The 21,863-nt window shown below is 42.5% G+C and overlaps 1 protein-coding gene across 1 annotated transcript; it reads right to left on the bottom strand.

Moving 5' to 3' along the window:
• Positions 1–14,143: 14,143 nt before the first annotated feature.
• utp11 (UTP11 small subunit processome component) lies at positions 14,144–16,175 on the bottom strand. The gene is made up of 8 exons (XM_046400862.1): positions 15,963–16,175; positions 15,734–15,795; positions 15,509–15,611; positions 15,271–15,387; positions 14,839–14,932; positions 14,619–14,749; positions 14,315–14,425; positions 14,144–14,231 (listed from the first exon to the last, which is right to left on the bottom strand). Exons 1-8 carry the CDS (start codon positions 16,020–16,022, stop codon positions 14,148–14,150), a joined length of 762 nt encoding a protein of 253 aa, XP_046256818.1. The 5' UTR covers positions 16,023–16,175; the 3' UTR covers positions 14,144–14,147.
• Between the last annotated feature and the right edge of the window lie 5,688 nt (positions 16,176–21,863).

Below are 21,863 nucleotides of genomic sequence, written 5' to 3'. Positions count from 1 at the left end.
CATTTCCACTCTTAGAAAACAGTTATGCAAAGCTAGTGTCAGCTTCGACCTAGACTGGTGGGGGCCTTTGTGCGGATCTGAGTTTGGCGTTACAATAGCTTGTATTGTCCCACTGCCTCTCAGCTTTATTACATATGTATGTGTTGATTGCTGCAAAACAACAATGCCAGAGCATGGCATTAAGCAGGAACAATAACAGTGATGCTTGGCGCTCCTACTCAGCGTTGGATGTTTATCCAACAAACCCCTGTGTTGACGCCCAGTGTCCAATGGTGTGAAATACCAGCAGAGGAGCCAGCTTGGGAATATCATGAATGGGGACTTGATGGATTCTTTTATTGAGGCATAAGACAGCAATTTTAACTCTAAACACTTAAAACAATTACTGATCAGAAATTATTGACCGTGCATATTGACCATGAAATGACACAGAACTCAAGAGTCATGCTAATAACTTTTAGTTTTGGTTGTATCCAGAGTGCCTTGTGTTGAGTTTGAACACTTTGTATTGGAACCCAGTGAGATCCATACTGTGTAAATGTGTGAAATTGATACAGAATCCATGGCACAATGGACACATAAGAGAGAGCTCCATAGGATCAAAGGTCACCTGGCCCACCCACGTCACTGTGGTGCAACAAGCCTGCATGGAATGCCAGGGGGTCGTTGTGGTTGAAAACCTTGGGTTTGTCACCCGCTCAATCCTCCAACCATCGTGACACACCCAAGCGGGCCAAGCAATGTGCACCCCGTGGTATCAGAGACCTCCCCACCCTTGGGTCCCATTCACACAAACCCACACATGGGCGTACGCAGACAACAGCCATCTCTGATGCCCTTCTGATTCTCGCCACTGGCATTTGGCTGAAGACGTTTGTGTGTGTATACGTGTGTCAGTGTATGTGGTTGTTTCAGTGGGGCTGTGTGCAGAAGGAAGGGAGGGGGGGGTCTGAGGTGACAAGAATTGTGGTGCAGATGTGCAGATGTCCCCACAGCCAGTGGAGCCTCATGAATGGCAACTGTTGTGATGGTGACGGGGAAACGCGTTGGAGGCCTTTCCTACGCACTCCGGTCATCTGAATGGCTGGAATTCAGCACAGACGAAGAGACAAGCTTATGCGTGCAGACTGGAAACAATGCGTCCTCTTTATTACTTTTTCTCTATCTCTCTCATCACTCTCGCTCTTTCTTCTTTGACTTTGAATCATCCGCCCTCTGTAAATGTAGCTGTAATTTTCATTGTGTTGACTTTTTCACTCTGATACCTCTGGCTCTTGGTACCTGTAAAATTGTTGAGCACCGGCGAGTACTGTATATTAATATCTAAATAAAAACAAATTGAATAATTCTTAAAACATCAAATCAAACACTATTGAAACAAAGGCGCAAGTTGGATGGGAAGTCACACGATAATTGATTCGAAGTGGAAATGTTATGATTGATCTATTGATTTGCTGTCTGGTGCTCCTGCCCTTTTTAACAGCACACATAACTGCTTCACTCAGGGGACCGTGAAGCTTAGGCCTCAGAGGGCCGAACAGGTCCATCTATTTACCATGCTGCTATCAGGACTATGAGACAAAGGAGGGACAAGTTGAGGCTGTCTCTTAAAGCTCTCTTCTATTCAGCATCTGTTCAGCCAGTCGATTCTTGGTCAGGCACATTTTGTGACTCAAAGGCTGTTGGCAGCTTAGAATTTATCGTCACATTTCACAATTTTTCAGATGCAATGATTTGACTGATACTCAGTTGACAAAAGACAGAAGGGGAATTGATAGCCTATCAGTTGAACGTGCATCTTTCAGAGGGAAGAATAAATTCTCTGATGCTCTCAGTTTGTCCTAAATTTACTCTACAGTGTGCTGTCAATATTAGATTTGTAAATGTGTAAAAGCACACACATTTTAAAATCTGTATCTGTCCATGAGTGCGGGAATATCCTTGCACTGTCTATACTATTAGTTAAACCAAGCAACAAACGTGAATTAACAGCAGCTATATCATATACACTATAAAGACAAAAGTTTCCTCTTTATGTGTCATGCCTGGTGTTTTTGGTTATGCTTTGTTTTTGATTTTTGAGTCCATGTGTCATGTTCCATGTGTGTCTTGTTTCCATGTATTATGTTCAAGGTTTTTGTCATGTCCTGTTTTATTTTGAAAGTGTCTCTTCCCCTGTGTGCCCTGTTTTCATGTAGCTTTGCTTTGGTTTTCCTGATTGCTTTCTCCCTCCTGATGTGTGTCACCTGTGTCTCGTTGTGATGTCTATTTAGTCCTTGTCTTCCCAGTCACCTTTGTCAGAGTGTCTGCGTTTTCTGCATGTCATGCCAGGAATGTTTGTTTAGTTTTGCTCTTTTCCAGCTCTTTTTCTGCGTCAGCGACGCTGACCCATCTTGACATTATGGGGCTGTTTTTCAGGGGTTGGGCTGAGCCCCTTACTTCCAGTGAAGGGAAATCTTAATGTCTCATCAGATTAAGACATTTTGGACCATATGGCCACAACAAACAGTTGTGTGCAACAGTTTGGGGAAGGTCCTTTTCTATTCCAGCATGACTGTGCCCCAGTACACAAAGCAGGTTCCATAAAGACATAGATGGATGAGTTTAGTGTGAAAGAACTTGACTAGTCCACACAGAACCCTGACCTCAACCCCATCCAACAACTGGAATGGAGATTGTGAGCCAGGACTTTTCGCCCAACATCAGTGCCTGACCTCATAAATGCTCTACTGCATGAATGGGCAAAAATTCCCACAGAAACACTCCAAAATCTTGCGGAAAGCCTTCCCAAAAGAGTTGAAGCTGTTTTAGCTCCAAAGCTGTTTGTGTATCTAGTAATGTATCATGTAATGTCTTTAAAGTCCCTGTTAGTGTAATGGTCAAGTGCCCCAGTACTTTTGTCTATATGATGTATGTGAGATGATCAAATATGTTAGAGTAAGCACAAATGCATAGGAGAGAAAACATCATAGTAGTGGAGATGGCAGGTAACTAAACATGTCATCCGCGTACAATAATCAACAATACTGAACATAGACACAACTGAAACCACGCAAATGTTTGTTAGTATTTACACAAGAGAAAATTGTCAAAGACCATTTGAAAGTTCCGTTTGATGCCATGATATATCTAAACCTTTTTTTTCTCCAATTGAGGTACACACAGCTCCCATCTCCTTTTTATTATTGACAGTGAAGCAAACAGGAAGACTACAGTGAAGTCCTTTATCCTGAGCAACAAAGAGATAAATCACTCAGCTCTTGCCCACTCACTCACTCACTCACACAGGGGAGCGACAGACAGTAAAAGTCCAACATGTCCCAAGAGAGACTAAGAAAAGGATTCTTGTTTGAAGCAGGAAGGGGTTATTGTTCACTAGATGCCAAGGCGTGGGCATCCAGGCACAGATTAGCTACAGGGAAACATTATCTCTCTGGGCCAGTTTATAAGACCAGTCTGGCCTAGCCAGGCATAGTTTGGTTGTCTAGGTACTTTCTGTTCTGAGTGGCTCTTGTCTCCCATAAGAACAAAGTGCAGGCTTGTTGGAGAAACCCAGAGGGGTGAGTCCCTGCTCTCCTCCCACCTCCTCTCCTCCCCTCTGGCCCCCAGACCAACTGCAAGACTGTTGGAGTTCAAGCCTGGCCACGTGTTGGCCATTACACTCCCACAATGACCTTGTTGAGCTCAACATTTAGAGTCCCATAAAAACATTATTGTCCGACTCCTGGGATCATTTGTCCACTACCACAAAGACTCAGAGAAAACCAAAATGTTAACCCCCCAGGGTTTTGCGGAGGCACATTTTTCAGATTCTGCCCCTTCTCCTCCTCTCTACCCATCCGCCCTCCCAGCACCACAGTGTGCCCACACTGACGTACTTCCCAGCAGTGCCCACAGGGCACATCTACAGCGGCGCAATTTAGAGATGAAGAAGGCTGCTTGGTCAAAATACTGCCCCATAAAATAGTCATTTTGTGTTTTGTACTCTTCTGCATAAATCACCATTTCAGCTTTTTTCCTCTAATCTTATTGTCTTTTGCCCACAAATGTTCCTGTTTGTCATCTATCCATCCGCCCATCCATCTGTCCTTCCATTTTCAGATACATAACTGTGGACCCATAACAGCTAAAAGTCCCTAATGGTCATTTCGTCTCTAAATATGTCCATTTCACATCGGCTGGGTGCGTGTACCTGCTGACTGAATGGGCAAGGTCGTGCCAGCCTATTAGCCACATTAAAACCCAACCCATTACGGTAATTGGAGAGGTCTAATGCATGTACAGGTTGCTTAGCGCCCATTTATTAGGTCTGATAGATGAGTCAGTGATTAGCATTGGAAAGGTACATTGTAGAACAGAACTGCAGCTTGCCCCTGTGCTTACCATCCTCTGATCCCGTCTCTCAATGTGGTGACCTCTCCTGTGGAAACTTCGGTCAGTAATGCACGTCCCTGAACAAATGTTTGCTGCTGGGAATCAGCGTGACTACTACATACAAGGACATTTGTTATCCACTATGACAGTAACAAAGAAATTTTATGTCTTTTATTTCCCCTTGAGCTGAAAAATACACTTGGAAGAACATGATGTAGTTAAAAACTAATCTGATGTGCGTGTAAATGTAGAAACTGTATGTCCTGGATAGTCTGATCCTCTGCTGCACATGTCAGAGTCAAGGCCCATGGGCTAAATCAGGCCCAGAACGTTATTATGTGGCCCGTGAGAGCTTTCAAAAGATTTCCATGCTGCATTACAGATTGCCGGTGTCCCAAAAAATACTACATTTCCCAGAATACATCCTGATTTTCTTATCCACATGGTGCACACGTCTGGCTACTACATGTCAGCATAACCTGGACAGTGTCTTGGTCTTATTTTATTGTTACAGATGCAAACAATGGAGGATATGTTACTCATTATACTGATGAGAGTATTAATAAGCGTACTTCACTACAAGCCCAAATCCATAAAGGAAATTCTTTGCCCGGAGTATCCAAATCACATTTTCATTACATTTTACCATCTGTCCCGATAGCACCAGCACCCACCCCAATAGCTGCCTTACACCCAATCCAGAGCTCCCCACTCCTGCTCTATGAGCGGCCCTGACTGCGTCTCTCAGGGAAGAGAGCACATTCTCCTTTCATCCCCTCTTAGAGGACAAACATCAGTCCCATCTCACCGCCCATCCATATTCATGAGTCGCTTATAAATATCTGATAGCAGCCTCGCTACAGCTGTTTAGCTGGGAGAGCAACGCAGAGCGCATCACACACACATAGACACACAAACAAACATTTTCCCAACTTGTGCACGCATATGCACATACGTACTTGCTTAAGCACGTACTGTGTTGTTCTCTCTTTCACACACACACACTAGTCGGAGGACAGATATCGGCCCCACATCTCCCAGTGGTTGTGCCTGCCTGGCCCGCTGATAGCATCGGCTCATTGCAGGGCTATCGCTCTCTCTCTTACTCTCTCTCTCTGTCTCTGTCTTTAATTAAAGTGTAAGTGTGACTACAAAATGAGAGAGGAATCCTTAAGTGCCGTATTTACCTTCCCTCTGACAGGCCGCATGCTTATCAGTGAGGCGAGAGTGGAGCCAAGAGACAGGGACTTCTCAACGGCCTGAGTAATCGCTCAGGACCCTCTCCCTAAACACACACACACACACACACACACACACACACACCTGAGCATCACCCATGTTGTGACGCCTCTCTCCGTGTTTGCGTGCATGTGGAATACAAATACTTATTTTTCATCAATTTCTGCAATTTAAATGATCTAATGAAACATACAGTAAGTACAAAGAGCTTAACTAAAGCAACATTCAAAACACCTCATTAAGACAAAACAAAACAACACAACGGTGTATGGAGGGGGAATTTCTTTTGTTCGGTTCTGTGGCTGTAGTGATTTGTGCTAATTATTTTTCTGTTAATTCCAAATAAAGTCTTTTTTCTGCTGCTGGAGACAGGAATCCACTTCATGTGTGCCAGAGGATTTTCTCCCATGAAAGCAACACCCAAGTGTTTAGAACAGAGAGTGTAAAAGCCATTGAAACCTGTATCAGTTTGAATCACATTGTTCTGTGGAATAGCAAGTGAAAAGGCAATGCAATAAAGACTGAGGATAAGCGTGGTGTGCGAGATGGGGTAGCGGGATTGTCAGGCAGAACAGGGGGCAAAACTGAAGTAGAATAACCAATATATATTACTTTACCTGACATATATTTTCTGTAGAAATGATACTCTATAGAAATATAACTTTAGGTGCTGAAACTGTCTGACTGTTTTACATCAAACTTGGAATATACTAAATATGTAGTAAGTCCTATATTCACGATCCTTTTGCTTAACCAAGTGCTGAGGGAAGCATCTGGTTCTTCAGCAGGTACACATTCCACCGTGTTCACCAGCTAGTCCCAAACTGTCTGAAGTTTGTCTCTGGGCAGGTATCTGAGCAAACAAGTCTGAGACTGAAACAAAACTGTGCTCTGCAAAAGCAAAACAACGAGCTGGAAGACACCAAAACGCTCTGTAGAACTGAGACCTGCGAAACTGTCAGATGGTAATTTGCTGTGGGTTCTTCACTATGAGCTTTCCCTCTTGGATTAATTTCATTCAATGCTAATGTAAAAATATCGATTAGAGCAGATTTAAGTCTATAGCTTTATTTTACCTTTTTTTTTTTTTTTGCCTTTTTTTCTTGATAGAAATCCATCTTGCATTTTTCCATACATGAAGAGGAGCCTCGCAGCCATTTACAATGCAGAGTCCTTAGCAGAGGGAAAACAGAAGGGGCCTTTTTTTCTTTTTCCTGAGGCTCCAGATTAGAACGGTGATATGAGCACCTCCCTCTCACTGACTGGTAGTGACTTCCTAATCACATCCCTGCAACTGATACTGAGGCAGAAACAGAACATGAGAGGGAGGGTGAGCAAGAAGAAGAGAAATGAGAGACAGAGAGAAAGAGAGGCAGCTAAAGCCACAATCTTGGTAATCAAATGCCACAAGCATTTGGCATACAACATTCAAAGGTGACATTGCAATCAGTGGACAATACTGGCATGGAAGGTAGAAGACCCAAAACAGCACTTCTGAGGAACTTTTGCTGCTGCTTCTTTTCTTTGCTTTTGATTTTTCTTCTTTCTTTTTTTTTATTTACTGATACCTAACTGCTTCCAGTCGCTCCTCTTCTCCTCCAGCTCATTAGAAACATTAGAATTGCTGATGCCGGCAAGAAAACACATTTTGCTTCGGTCTGAAGAATATCTTTGTTCTGTTTCCAATACAAATAGAAGAAGATTTAAATATTGCTCCTCTGGAGTGTGCCGGTGTGGCTGTGTAAGACAGGGAGGCTGAGAGAGAAAGTTTGAGTGTACTGTGTGCATCTGTGTGTGGAGCCACGATTGGTTGTGCATGCGAAAGGGTGAGAAATTGAGTGAGATTGTGTGTGTGTGTGTGTGTGCGAGAGAGAGACACTGTGTGCTCCCAGAGGGTGTTTCTGTTCCTTGCGTGGAGTACAGTTAAAGTGAACAATAGGCAGTGATGCACTGCACCTTAAGCAACGTGATCGTACAGAACATCGACAAAAGGCAAACGACAGCTTTGTAGAGGAATCTGGAACCTTATTTCACTTTTGGAAACAGTCCAAAATGTCACGAGCTTTAAGCCACAAAGTTCTTGAATATCGATGGCAAAATGTGGGTTGAGTAGTCGGATCAGATTGTCCAGCGGCTTTGACTCTCTACTTAGAAAAGACAACTGAATAGTCAGTTTAACTGTGCACTGCAACAGGTCCATTGGGCAGTTTGTTGTAGCTTATGTCAGTCATCAAAACAGAAACGCAGGAACTAAACAGGGAGACAGCAATGATAAAAAAAAGAAACATACATAATTCAGCAGAAATACATCAGAAGTTAAGAGCAATGTATGCAGTAATATAAAATTACACTTAAGCAAAGCAGGAGGAAGATGAAGCATGACAGACATTCACTATAAAAACCAGAAGTTAAAAAAAGGAGAAGACAGGAGCAAATAGTAAATGGACTAGTGAAAGAAGAAAGGGGAGGAAAGGCTGAAGCTAGCTAGCTTTCCTCATTAGCCATGCAGAGCGTCTTGGCTCCTCTCCCACACCTCCCGGCTCATCATTGCCTGGGCCCTGGCTGCCAGTGCGCCCCCACCTCCATGAACCATCCCTCCCTCCCCTTCCAGCCCCTATAATCACACCCGCAATCGCAGCCCCTAATTAGGTTAATTAATTTGTATCAGCCCTTGTAGGGACTTGGCTGATGAGGCAGCCATAATAGCATCGACGATTGTGCCCCCCTCCCTTCAAAAAAAAAAAGAAAAGAAATCGGGGGGAAAAAAAGATCTGATGCAAGCCTGTGTGTGACAAGACAGGACTATAAACCACGGTGTCACATTCACCTCCCAACCCCCAACCTTTTTGTCGACTACGTCTTTTCTCCCCTCTAACCCCAACACATCCCTTCCCCCTGCCCTTGTTATTCAATAGGAGCGACACTGACACCTAAATAGTGATATATAACCCATCGTGTCTCAGTGCTTCATTATGTCCACTGGAATGAAAACATCCTGTATAATAATAATTGAGTCTGCATCTTCTCAGTGACATACTTCAATGTGTATAGAGGTGTGGTGTTTTGCTTGTTTGTTTACACTGTCTTGGTGTTCCAAAAGTGGTGGGGAAAAAAAGTGCACGCCATGATAATGATTCTCTTGGCGGTTTGTCTCTGTAGTCGGCAGAGAGACCGATTGAAGCGTCGCATTACAATCAGCGGCCCTCATCGCCCCTCATCAGGCCACTGACGAACAAACTCTGATTAACACCCCCCCCAATCTGATTACTGCAATCACCCAGGCTAACCACGCACAAGCACTGTCCCCCACCAGCGCACACACACGTGCACACTCGCTCCAAAACTGTTGAGCAGATTTGAGGCGCACAAGTACACAAAAAAGTAGCACTCATCATGCATCGTCACACAGTTGCCATTAGAGGTAAGAACGCGCACGGCGGGCACGGGGTGCGTTTTTTTTGTCACAGATTCGACTAGAGTTTGACATACTACGAATGTTATAATGAAGTGAAAGAAACTGGTAAAAGGAGTAAAAACTTATCCACCTAGAGTATCAAACCCCCGCCAATACACACGAATTGGGTGCATTCAATTGTGATGCAAGCAGACACATGCATAAATATAAACACACACGCAATCTCAGGCAGACAATGACATGGGGAGGCTGCAAGACAAGGACAGATCCGGTAGTTAAAGCGTAATGAACACGTCCCCGAGGCGCGCGACTGGCATTCCCTTGAATGATGGACTGACAGTAATACCGGGGCAGATGGGTGCCCTCCACGCCCTGTTCAACACACACACACACATGTACACACACCCTCCCCCTGTTCTATCCTGTCCCTTTCTCCTGAAGAGACTGATACCCCCTGTAGGTCTGATGTGGAGGTGGGAGGGGGGCCAGAGGTGCTGTGTATGTTGTGAGTGTGTGTATGTGTGTGTGTGTGCACCTAGAGGTGGGAGGGGGGGGCACAAGCATGAGGCCCCCGTCATGATTTAGGCTCCCATGCAAATTTAATCAATTCGAGTACCTCTCGCCAGCCAGGGCTCATTAGCAGCAATTTAAAAAGGGGGCTCTGTGATCCCCACCTCATTGCACGAGCCAGACATTCAGCTTAGGCACACATGCACACAGACACACATGCACACACAAACATGCTAAAATACACATATCCAAATACTCCCACACAAATACCCACAAAAATACACACACACACACACACACACACAGGCACATCAGGGGCACTGTCAAGGCTGTAAAGATTTTCCTTCAGACGTCTTCCCCCTGGCATGGAGAGAGACTCTGTCTGCACGGCAGCCGAACCCCCTTCTCCTCCCCTCTTCCTCCCCCTTTTCTGTCCCTCCTCTCTATCCACTACTTCAAAAGCCCCATGACACCCAGCTTCAAGTTAAAGGAGAGAGGGATCCGAAGATAAAGACTACCTCTGATCCCCCCACCCCACCCACCCGTCGCATTCTGAGACACCCTCCCAACACTCAATCCCCAGGCTACCTCTCTCTTCTCCCCACCTCTTGCTCTCCAGCTCTCCGTAATTGGGGGATCGATTAGTATTGTCCTTAACCATCCTTAACCTCGGCCCTTCACGCTGGCTTTGGAGCAGGGCAGAGCTGTGTTGGTGAACATGGTGGGTGGAGGTGCAGCACTTGTGATTTGCAAAGATCAAGTGCCAGGTGAAAACCATGTGGGGATGTGATGGTGGTTTGTGACTAGATTGTAATCCGTATCATCTAATAATAAAGACAATGTGACCACAAAATCACCTGCTATTGCATTAAAAATAAGGATTAGTTCACCAAAATTCACCCAGACACCCAGGTTTGATCGGTCTTTGAGATTTCTGCCGCCACCTCAAATCAAACACATTGAAATATTATATTACTGTCAAAAGGTTTCAAACCAAATGTACGTGTAATTCAATAGGAAGTGAGAAATACATGTTTTCTGCAGTTTGGGTAAACTCACCCTTTAAATGAAACCGATAAGACGGGGTGTAATCAAAAACTCTTACATATTAAGATTTATTTTTGCTATAACTGGCACCTCATGCCACTACTAAAAAAAAAAAAACAGGAAAATATTTTTGGAAAAAGTTTATTGCACATGCACTGTGTAGAATATTAAATATTGGGATCAAAGAAACTGATCACAAAATGTTCCTGTTGTGTTTTTTCCTCATAATATGCTTATGGCTAAACTTGGAAAACAAAACACGGTATTGTACCCCTTCTTAACCAGGCTACACTTTTACTCTTTAACACTTACTATTGGGGTCAATGTCATACCCTGCAGCTCTGTGACTACCACATAGCACTGCACTCCTAGGCACCCCGCCATTCCAAAAATGACTATTTGTTAGCTAACCGCCAGGGTCATTAACTTGAGATGACGTTTGGGGGGACAGGATGGCCTGTGCGAGTCGTCAAATGAATTACGAGGCTTTCGACAATAGAGAAATGTCTGTCTATATCTTTAAAATCAGAAGGTCACCCACTGCCCACCCCTGAGCCCTGCCACTGCACCCCGGCGTAAGAGTCCCGTTGCTGGGGGGAATGAAAGGAGAGCTTGAGCAGGAACAGTGGCTTGTCTGTGCTTGGGTTGCACAGTCAGATAGGGGTCCCGGAACTGCGCACATACTGTTTTGACCCCTGGGCTCTCCTCAACGACCTCCACCCCCTCCGCTTATGGACGCTGGGCCCCGGGGTCCCGATACACGCACGCTCTCTCAGCAATGTGACGCAGTAGCAGAGGGCAGGGAGGGTGGGAGGAAGGCGTGAGGAAGGAAGGAGGGAAGGGAGGGAGAGTTGGCCGAGGACGTCAGTCACTCTTACTGGGCACAACACAATTCTGACATGAATGAACACTGAAGTGCCACCGGGGGACCTTGCCAGGTCTTGCGCGTGCTTGTGTGGTATACAGTGAAAGCCAAACGTGCATAAAGTGTAGATTTAAAACTGCACTACATTAATATATACATAGTTTTATACACATTTGTTTATTTCATCAACATTTCTACTACAATTAGGAAACTGCTATTAGCTCTCAACTGTATTTTAAATGAGAGCAAAAAGTCCAAGTGGACACCCACCATCACTCTTCACCTGTTTTGGCCCATCCTGAGGTATTGGCTCACCTTTGCTCTGGTCAGCAGTGTTTGGGCCAAAGCCTGTAGTCCCTCTCCTCCAGCCCCTCCACCTCTCACTGCGCCTGGTGACATTTCTGCCTGTCTCCCTCTCTCCCCTCTTCCCCTCCGGTGACTCCCAGGAGAGGCTGATGGATGGGCCCTGTTTATGAAGCTGCTGCCACCACAATGATCAATCAAACGTGGGTCACAATGATCTGCTGCTGGGTGCCAGATCTTCAGTCTATTTCACGCTGCTGGCTGGAGGAACCACACATACAGTTTGTTAGTGCTCATTGCAGGTGCATACGTGGTCACATAGATTCTGATGGAGACAGACAGCGTTGTTAAGAACTACAAAAGGATGCAAGAAGATTTGTGTGTGTTTGCCTCACCTGATATATGGTGCTTCAGTACATGTCAGAGAGCCAAGAAGTCTTGACTTCAGTTGTCAGGAGAGGGACATAGCAAGGACTCATGGCAAGAGGATCAGCTGGACTTAGTGACAGCCGGGGAGCTTGTGATGAGGAATCAGAGCTGATCCACACTCTACTATGCAAAACTGATCAGCGCACACATGTTTCTGAGAAGTCTAATAAGCCAGAGACCATAAACCTGTGTCAGATGGAGAGTCTTGTGAAAGCAGAAAGAAGTGAGGAGGACCCAGAAAGGGACAGCCCTCATAGGCCTTTCTCATGGAAGACATTTTGAGATATGATAATAAGCACAAGCAAAAGGTGTTTATTAATAAAATGGATAATGGCTGAATTCTGTTTAGCTTCATCTTCTGGGTGGTGGTATTGTGCATGCTGGGACACCCGTGTATGACGGAGGCATCGTTACGTTCCTTAGTAAGACCTTTGCTGTAAGAAAGGCTGATCACAATACTGTGAACCTGAGTGTAGTCATTGATTTGGTTAATAAAAACTGGGATATCTGACCAAAGGCAGAGAATAAACTATAAAAACAGATGCAGCAAGGAACAATAGCATTATTTGCCTCTCAGGGGAGCCTTTTAACAGAGGTGTTGTGGCACACGCACAGCTGCAGCTAATAAAATTAATAATGGGTAATTTTGATTAAAGTGAGCTAATGAGCAAGCATTGACAATACTGTTATTACTATCAATGCTTGCTAACTGACACCTAAATCATTCTTAATTTTATTAGCTGCAGCTGTGTCTACCCTGAAAAGGGTTGGAGGTGTGTGCTGCATCCTCAGTCTGTGGCCACAACGAACGGTGTATGCTGAATCTCCTCTACAGAAGTCCAGTCCAGTCTCACAGACTCCTAAACTAAAAGTCTGTTTGTGGGCTCCTCATCCTATATTTGTTATTATATTAATAACAAAAATTCTTGAGTTTATCACCAGGAACCCTCAAATGACTGATGAACTGCTTCAGTTTCTGTATATTAAATTTAAGCATCCTGTGATTAACATATCATGGCTGCTAACAAACAGTTTATGCCTGGCTTCAGTTATTCACACCTTGAAGTGACCTTTTCATCAGTTCACATCTTGGCTTCTACCAGTGACTGATGAATACCTGATTAATATGGCATGGACATGCAAGATTTCCTGGTTTTCCGAGTTGACGAGGACAACCAGAATACCACTGACTTACCCGCAATGATCTTTGGGATGCAAAAGTTGTGTCCTTCAAATTCTGCCAGGGGAGGAATGCAATTTTTAGCTGCTTTTGGAGAAAAGCCTCTGAAAGGGAACATTGCGGTCTATTATGATAGGTTTGAAATGAGCTTCTGAGATCGCAGCCTATGAGGCTAGAAAGCTGTTTGTGACACACATAGCGAGAGAACATGTCAGTGTCATCTTACAGGAAACATCACAACCACAATCAAGCTGTGAGATCCAAATGTTAGGTCATACTAGTTACATCCAGTTTAATCTACTCTCTATCATATCCAACATCTTTAGCCACCAAACGGGTTTTTTTCTCCAAACAGTGTGACAAAGAACACTAATGCCACCTACTGGTACAAGGCCAAATTACAGTCTACATCTACATACAACAGTCTATTGCCAAGTCTCTTCACTGGCAATAAACCCATAAAAAACTAAAATCAGTTCCTTCAGAAAAAAAGGGGTCAACTTCAGTATACCTGAGTGCAAGCCAAGAAATCACACAGAAGAAATCAGTATGTTCTTCTGATATTTATTTGAAAGAAACTAAAAGCCTTACATAAATATGTACAAAATTGCACAGCTACAGAAGTATTTGATGGAATGAAAATGATCCCATGTCCATAGTCTGAATAAGAATAAGAATTTCTTTTATTTGTCCCACAGTGGGGAAATTCAGGTCATCAGGTGGTGTGATCTGAAAGTCCATTATTTCGTCAGTATCTCCTTGGCAAAGTGATTTTTTTTTCCCCCTCAGCGTTTTCTCTTGGCCTCAAACTTGTAGATAGCTGCAGTGTTGGTGGTCTCATTTTTGACCTTCACTTTCTTGTTCTTATCCTGGTGCACAGAGAAGGGAGTTCAGGAAACAGAAATGAACAGCAATGACGATAATGTGAAGCTGAAAGACATCTTCCTCTCACCTGTAGGTCCTTGCGGGTCTGAATCTTCTGGGTGATTACAAACATTTTCTTTTCCCTGTCAATCCTCTGGGACAGGATCTTATACTGGTGTTTCCTCTGCCTGCCAAACTTCTACAGGTAGAGTGAGGAGCAAACATGAACCATCAGTGAGGCAGATTAAACTGAAAACCTTATGCCACCATAATAGGAAAGATGAACTTTTTTTCATTTAGGCTTTTCAATTTAGATACATCAGACTGACTGCAGGGTCCCAGGATGGTCATACACCAAATGAGGCTGATCTACATGCATTAGATACACAGACCTTCATACTGTGAAGATCTACAGCTCCCTGAATGGTCTTAGTCTCCAGAGTCTCCAGAGTTGGTCTGTTGTACACTCGGTCTACGAGCTCTGGTGCCGTGTTGAGGTGGTTTGCCAGGTCAAATGATTCCACTGAAGACACACAATAAAACCTTCATTAAAGCTGTCAGGTAGCTTAGTATAAAAAGCCAATAAATTATCTACTAGACATTTATATTTACCGTCTTTCTTGGTATCCACAAAAAATGTGTGCTTGTTTTCTTGTTTTCTGTCTGCATCCAGAAGATGGAGCTCTCCTTTCAGCCTTTCAATTTTCTGACAGCAAATGATGAACAAACAAAGTGCAATTTAGACAGGATTCATTTTACAGTAAATTAATCACTTCATCTGTAATTTCATTTACTGTGTTATCAACGGGGGCAAACAACTTATATTATACGAGCGTGGATAAGTGAAAATGTGTGTGATATCAGCAAAAATGTATTTCAGAGTGCCAGTTTTCTTTGCTCTTGTAGACATGTTGTAATGTTAGCCAACACTCTCTTAACACTTGAAATTCTTTTTTGAAGGTAATTGTCCAGCTTAAGAGCTCAAAATGAACTCAGGCACAAGAGGTTCCCAGTGCATGATTGCCTACAGAAAAATAAACCTACCTTAGCCTCTGCAAGTCTTTTCATCTCCACATATTTGATATCCCGTGTCCTCATCACTTTCTTCTGCTCCTCAGTCATCTCTTCCGCCTCTCCTTTTCTTGCTACATGAACTCCATCCTGTTAACATGCCACAAAATAAGTCACACATATTCAATAATACACTCACAGAGATTCACACAACGTAAGTAAATTATTTTTTAAAATAAAGATGGTCATGTTGTCATTTTAACAGTCTTACCTGCAGCTGAGAGCTGATCATGTTAAAGTAAAACTCATCTGGGTTCTTATCCAGAGCTTTCTTTCGCAGAGCAGAAAGAGTGTTTTGTTTCTTGTGGTAGTCACTATAAAACAAAAAGTGCAAAACAAGCTCATTAAAAGACTTACTGCCCAAACACGTTTGATATTAGAAGTTTTATGATTCTCGATCCAAAGCCTGGAAACACAAAGCATCTGTTCAACTCACTCTGCACGAAGTTTGTAGTCTTTCTTCTTCTCCAGCAATCCCAAATGTTTCCTAAAACCAGGCTGTTGGAACAAAATGATTAAGTCGGGAAAACATATGCAGTAATACCGTGTGTATCATAGGGAAATATGATGATGACATGACGTCTCTAAAGTGTCACTGCATCTCTCATACCTCATAACAGGCTAGCAAGCTAACAAGCTAGCCAACAAAACGCAGAAATGCTCACCTGAGATCTTTCATGGTGGTTTCTCTGTCGAGACTTCAACGCTTTTCTGAAGGACGACATTTTGGAAAGTCTCCCCGAGTATAATAAAACAAAAGTGTTTAGTCAGAGCAGGTATAAGTAGGCTGTAAACACTTGAACGCTCCCAGCAGCTTCAGGATTTAGTGCTTCCCTGGTAGCTGAACACGTGGGTTCCTGCTGCACTCAGAGCGTGTTTTTCATTTCCCGGCCGCAGATTCGCAACTCAACTCCCACCAAAAACATCAGAGTAGTTAGAAAATATGACGGATGCGGATAATTTATCTACAGTAAAAGTCATTTGAGTACATTTTGTTATTTCCCAAGAAGCAAATTAATTATTTTTTAATATAATAAAAGTGCAAATGAATTTCATACTACTTCTTGTAGAAGCAAATATCAAACAATAGGTGGCGCTGTTGCACACATTTTAAAAATGTTGCACGCTGCTGCTGTGTGAGCCTTGACTGTGGGATCATAGTAAGGGATAATGTATATGTGGAAACTAACTAAGCTCATTTACGTTTTGTTTTCTGTTACTTTAACTCTTGGTTAAGAAACTGAAAATTTCTTCCACCACTTGTATTATATGAACACGTCATTTTAAAATAAATACATTTGTAGAAATATGATGACATTTGAACAACTTAATCACTCAATTTCCTTCATAATGTTTCTTATTTAATAACTTCATGTCATTTAAGTTCAAATCCCTGTAATCTTTCAAGTGGCTTTAAATAATCAAGACCACAGAAGTTGTGTTATAGGGTTTACTGGCAAAGGGAAAAGAATTTAATTATATTTATTCAAGTAGAAGACCAATACAATTGGTTTCTGCCATTTTCAAGTCATATACAAGCCTGCCTTGGCACTGAAACCACAAGTAAGGGTTATCACAGTGCTGCTGACTTAATATGTTTTGCCTTCAGTGTTCATACACCAAATGACTTTGGTCATTATAATGAGGACTTACATTTGCCAGAGCGCACAGTTAACACTAATTGGTAACAAGTTTATGTTTTTCCAACAGGGACATTTATTGCATGTTTCTGTTGAGGTTCCAGGCCCATCTTTTGATTTATGTCTGGACCAATAGACGTAAAAGAGATTTCACAGACTCTATTTTTTCTTAAAACATTCACATACACCCAAACAGGAAATAAAACAACCCTTAAACTGTAACATTTTGCTGTTTGTGTCCCACAGACAGAACTGTCAGACAACGATTTTACTTCTCTTGCAAAGGCAATAGATATATGAACGAACAGTTGTTGTTTTTTTTCTCTCCACTCTGAAAAAAATGTGCTGGAGGAACTTGGAAAATGAAGGGGTCATCACTCTTCTCTGGGGGAAAAGACTGTCCGCTTCCTGACGTGATACTTTGGGTAGAGAGAGGACAAAAACAAAGCCGCAACGGCACCAGTCCCCTCATCTCATTCATCCAGACTCCCATCTCTTTCTGAATATAAGAAGAGGTCGTAGGACAGATATTTCACTTCACAGCAACCCCCCCATGTCAGTTCACTATCCCCCCAACCACAAGGAATTTGTTTTATATGTGTGAGATTTGCACGGCATGCAGGACGTTTAGCAGGTGATTAGACCTATGAATGGGATCAGTGTTTCCACATTATGTCACAGGCTTGTTTGTCAGTCTGATGGCTAATGACCCTGATTCCTGTGAAGATTTCAGCCCAAGGCCCGACCGATCCACTCCACCACTAATGTGTTTAACTAGGCAGACACAGAAGGCAACCAGCATTTACGGGTTAAATGTCTGCGTTATGACTTAGTTGACTCCTCGCTGTTTAATTCATGGAGTATCTATCATTACAAGAGAAATTCCTAGTGAGCCGCGGCAGGGGTAAACGCTACTTTGGAAATTGGGGGATTGTAACAAGCTGATGCAAGAGCAGGAGGACAAGAGGTTGTGGGTTTGCGCAGGGTCAGCAATGGAGGAATGCCCTTGTGGTGCAGATGCAGATCCATTTGGTTTTCAAAAAAGACCCTGTAAAAATAACACTGCTGACATATTGTAAGACTGCTGCAGTTGGGATGAGCTCAGGGCTTTGGTATGTCTCCCCTGACCATGGTTGGTCCTCATCTGCAGCGAGCCGCCAGGCCGGCCCTGTTGAAAAATGCATGAGCCAAAAATTCTTCCAATGTGATTATTTAGTTGCATCTCCTAAAATTCATACAAGGCAGAAAAACAACACGTTGCTTGTTAAATAAGTCTTTATTGGCAGTGGTTGACTGTAAGAAAGTACAGTTATTTAAGTATTGTATTAAAGTCCAGTTTTTAGATACTAATAGTTAAGTCATGTCATTTCTGCTGCTTCATAATTTGATACAATTCATTAGAAATTATTGGACTTTTTACTCTATTATATTTATTTTTCAGGCACAGTTACTTATGTCTTGTAGATTATGACGTTATCTTTTCAGCAGCAGCGTCTAGTTGTTCCCCCGTGTCACATTTCAGATGTGTCCATGTTGTTAGCGGTTCAGCCAAGACTGTTTTCCTACTCGAAACAGGTAAAAATACCCAATACTTCACAGAAAGATTAGAGAAAAGTGTGTTTTTGACACTGAACTGTACTGTATATGAAGCAACTAAAACTAGCTACACCCACAACAATAAAAGTCTAATTTATGTATTAATGCATCATTAAAGTAAAGCAACATTGAGGGACCGTTTTTCTGTAGAACATATACCCTGACTTTGGAGAACTTTAACGTGTAGTTGAGTATTTTCACATTGTGCTATTACTGCTTTTACTTAAGTAAAAAGTCTGAATACTTCTTTCATTCCCAGCCTCACTTCTCGATGCCTCAGCCATACAGTAGGTGCACTCCTGGGTGGGATTCTCATCATAGTCCCTTAACCACAAAACTCTTGTAAAACAAAAATTGTCTACAATTAAGTGCCAATACAGTACTTATCTTCCCTGAGTTTTGAAGTGTATATTGTTGCGTAATGTGTTTTATACTTGAGGGGATCACGGCGGTGAAGTGGTTGGGTTTCAGATGAGGTGTTCTGTAAAAACTATCATCTTCAGTATCATCAAAAGGGTCTTTGAGTAGTTGGTCTTTAGATGATTTTTTTTTGGAAAGCTTTGTTTTAAAATCTACACATCTCTGTTGCAGAGAAGCTACATTTCTCTGCAATACCCTCAAATGTTAAAGCTACAAATAGACATCACAAATACATTTCCTGTGTTCATGCTCCCATTTCTAACATGATGTTTCGTGCATCACGCCACTTTATGAAGTAATGTTTTTGTTAAGTAATAGCAGCAACTCTCAATTTCCACTGGATATCCTGTTTGTGGTTAAAACAGACATATACTCTTACAAGTCATACTTACCTTTTACTGAGTGGGACCTTTAACAGTTTAATTGCCTCATTAGTCGGCTGCACAGAGCCGTGATGCTCATTAGAGTTAATTTCACTCAGATGTTCCAAATCACACATCCAAGAAAAAGAGTTTAAAGGTTTACAGTGTCACACCAGCTTTAGTTTCATTTAGCAGAGCATGACAGTCACTTGAGACATCGCTGTTCACACACTGATTCAGACGTTTAAGTACGTTTTAAATTGTGTTGTACTGCATTCTTCACCGAGAGTAGAATTAAATAAATAAAGGGTGATTTGATTAGCTTTTCCATACTAGAAGTCTTTCATTTTCTGCATTTTTTCGTGCTGTGTCTTCTCTTCACTGTAAATATCCCTTCTTTAAAGTGATAACTCACTTATCCACAGTTCACTTTTTAAGTTGTTTATCACAGCTGAAACAGTGAGGTGTTTCATGTAGTAGTCCAGAAGCGCAACCCTTAACCTTTTTACGATTAAAGAAACAGTGAGGCATTCATCACGATCGATTGACAGGCGTCTATCCTCTAATTTGTTTCACGCAGTCTGACGGGACCACGCCTCAGCGTGTAAAATTAGAATTTATAATTAGGGGGTTTGTGGGTAATATATGGATCAGAGAAGTTCTCATTCAGTTGTCACAGGATCATGACAGATAAGAGTCACATGTTGGGGCAGCTTTTGCTTTCCAAAAAAACATTTTAATAACACTCAGAGAAGAGAATTTGATTTAATTATGGACGGATGGATTGGATTATGGAGCGACTATCTAAATGTGCAGTGTCATCCCGATTTATAAACTATTGCTGTGTCACTCCCCCGCCCCCCCCCGTGACAGCTTTTCACCTGGCCTTCCTTTCAGGTTTTTCTGAGTACCTGTGAACATTTGTTCCTGGTCAGACGACACGTCATAGGAGTTAGTTTGTTTTCAGCAGAAACCCGCCTCTAGGTGTTCGCAGAAAGTCAGACTGGCCTGTAGATGTTCTTCTCTTATCGTCATGGACACAGTTATGATCTGAATTCCTGTCATTTTCTTGTTAAGTGCAACACAAAATATTTCCTCTGGGTTACTTGGTATCTGCTTACAACATCTCATACCAACCAAACTCTAGTGTGAAGGTCTTATTATGTTTGAGTTAGAGCATATAATGCTGAGAAGATCGACCACAGGAAGTGCATTTTGACCGGTAAGCTGGATGCAGGTGGCCGAATCCTCAGGCTCAGAACAATGTTATCTTACAGGGTGGCACCTCTGATTACAGTACTGTGTTCTAACTGGGTGGGCACAGGCTGATTAGCAGTAATGACTCAAATGATCAGATGAAAGAACACATTCCATGTATGACAAAATGGCAGCCAGCTGTGGCCAGGCTAAACGTCACTCCCACTTGTTGAGTCATAACAAATGAAACATCAGGACTGAAAAAACAGAGCTGCACTGTAAAACATAGGGAAGTGAAATTTAACAGCTGGCTTTTACCCTGTTTGGTAATGTCAGAGTACACAAAGGATAGTCAAGAAAGGTCACCCAACAGTAAAGTACATACAGAATGCAGGGAGATGCAACTGATATGAAAGTTTGAATGATGCTACGCTGTTTTATTACTATTAGTCTGCAATTCACTTTAATGCTTAAAAAATCTGCACGTTATCAATGTTTGCCCTGGAATATTTATCTTGTCTGAAGCAGTTAGACTAAAGAACATTAAAACCTTAAAACATTAAAGATAAATGGCAAAAATATTGAGTGACAAATGATTGGTAGATTTGTGGCCTAAGGTAGAAGGAGATGGATCATTCAGCTCTCATTCCTGGCACCTGCAGTACAGTTCTTTGAAAAATCATGCAGAGAGTTTGAGGTTAATAACATTTGTGGTATTTCTGTTTTAATTGCTCTTTAGTTGAGGGTGCCCCTTCGTACAGCGGGCTGCCGAAATCAAACGTGTCATAGAGCCTGGAAGGTGACCCTTGTCCTGGAAGGCTGTTCACTCAGGAGACCACAGTCAAGATCCAAGATGTGATCTTGACAGGCTTTGATGATGATGATGTTATCGCTGCTGTGGACCATTTTCTGGAGATCCATGACGTTAACTTCCGCAAAGAAGGGCTCCATATGCTCCACCATTGGCTGACTAAGTGTATTCTTGACTAAATATGTAACTCTGACCCTGACCTTAACTTGTGCTGATCCTTCAACTTCTGCACAATGTATTTCTACAGGGAAGTGCTCAGGTTTTTAACATTTTACTGACATACAGTATTCACTTGACAGTAAAAGATTTAGATTTTCCAAGCAGCGTGGCCAAAACCCATTGTAATTACACTGTAGACCATGCACCACGTTGGTTTTAATGTGGCTGTAGATCAGGAAAGTGTAAGCTCCACCACCATGACAGACTGTCATCAGACAGACATTAAAAAAAAGAATTTTATTTTTAAAATCTAGTTTGTTTGCAGATACTAAACTAAAAATATCAAACTTTTCGTTTTTCACCGTCTATCTTGGATGATTT

Source organism: Scatophagus argus, chromosome 9, assembly GCF_020382885.2.
Source record: "Scatophagus argus isolate fScaArg1 chromosome 9, fScaArg1.pri, whole genome shotgun sequence".
NCBI classification, from domain to species: domain Eukaryota; kingdom Metazoa; phylum Chordata; class Actinopteri; family Scatophagidae; genus Scatophagus; species Scatophagus argus.
The sequence above is the reverse complement of the archived record's forward strand: the minus strand, read 5'-3'. Positions and strand labels throughout refer to the sequence as shown.

Bases quoted from the DNA above. Each gene is read 5' to 3' on its own strand.
- utp11 (XM_046400862.1), bottom strand. From the start codon at position 16,022: ATGTCGTCCTTCAGAAAAGCGTTGAAGTCTCGACAGAGAAACCACCAT. The intron at 14,750-14,838 runs GTAAATATAAAT...GTGTGTCTTCAG, and splicing joins TGTGGATACCAAGAAAGACG to TGGAATCATTTGACCTGGCA. The intron at 14,232-14,314 runs GTGAGAGGAAGA...TCTGTGCACCAG, and splicing joins AGACCCGCAAGGACCTACAG to GATAAGAACAAGAAAGTGAA.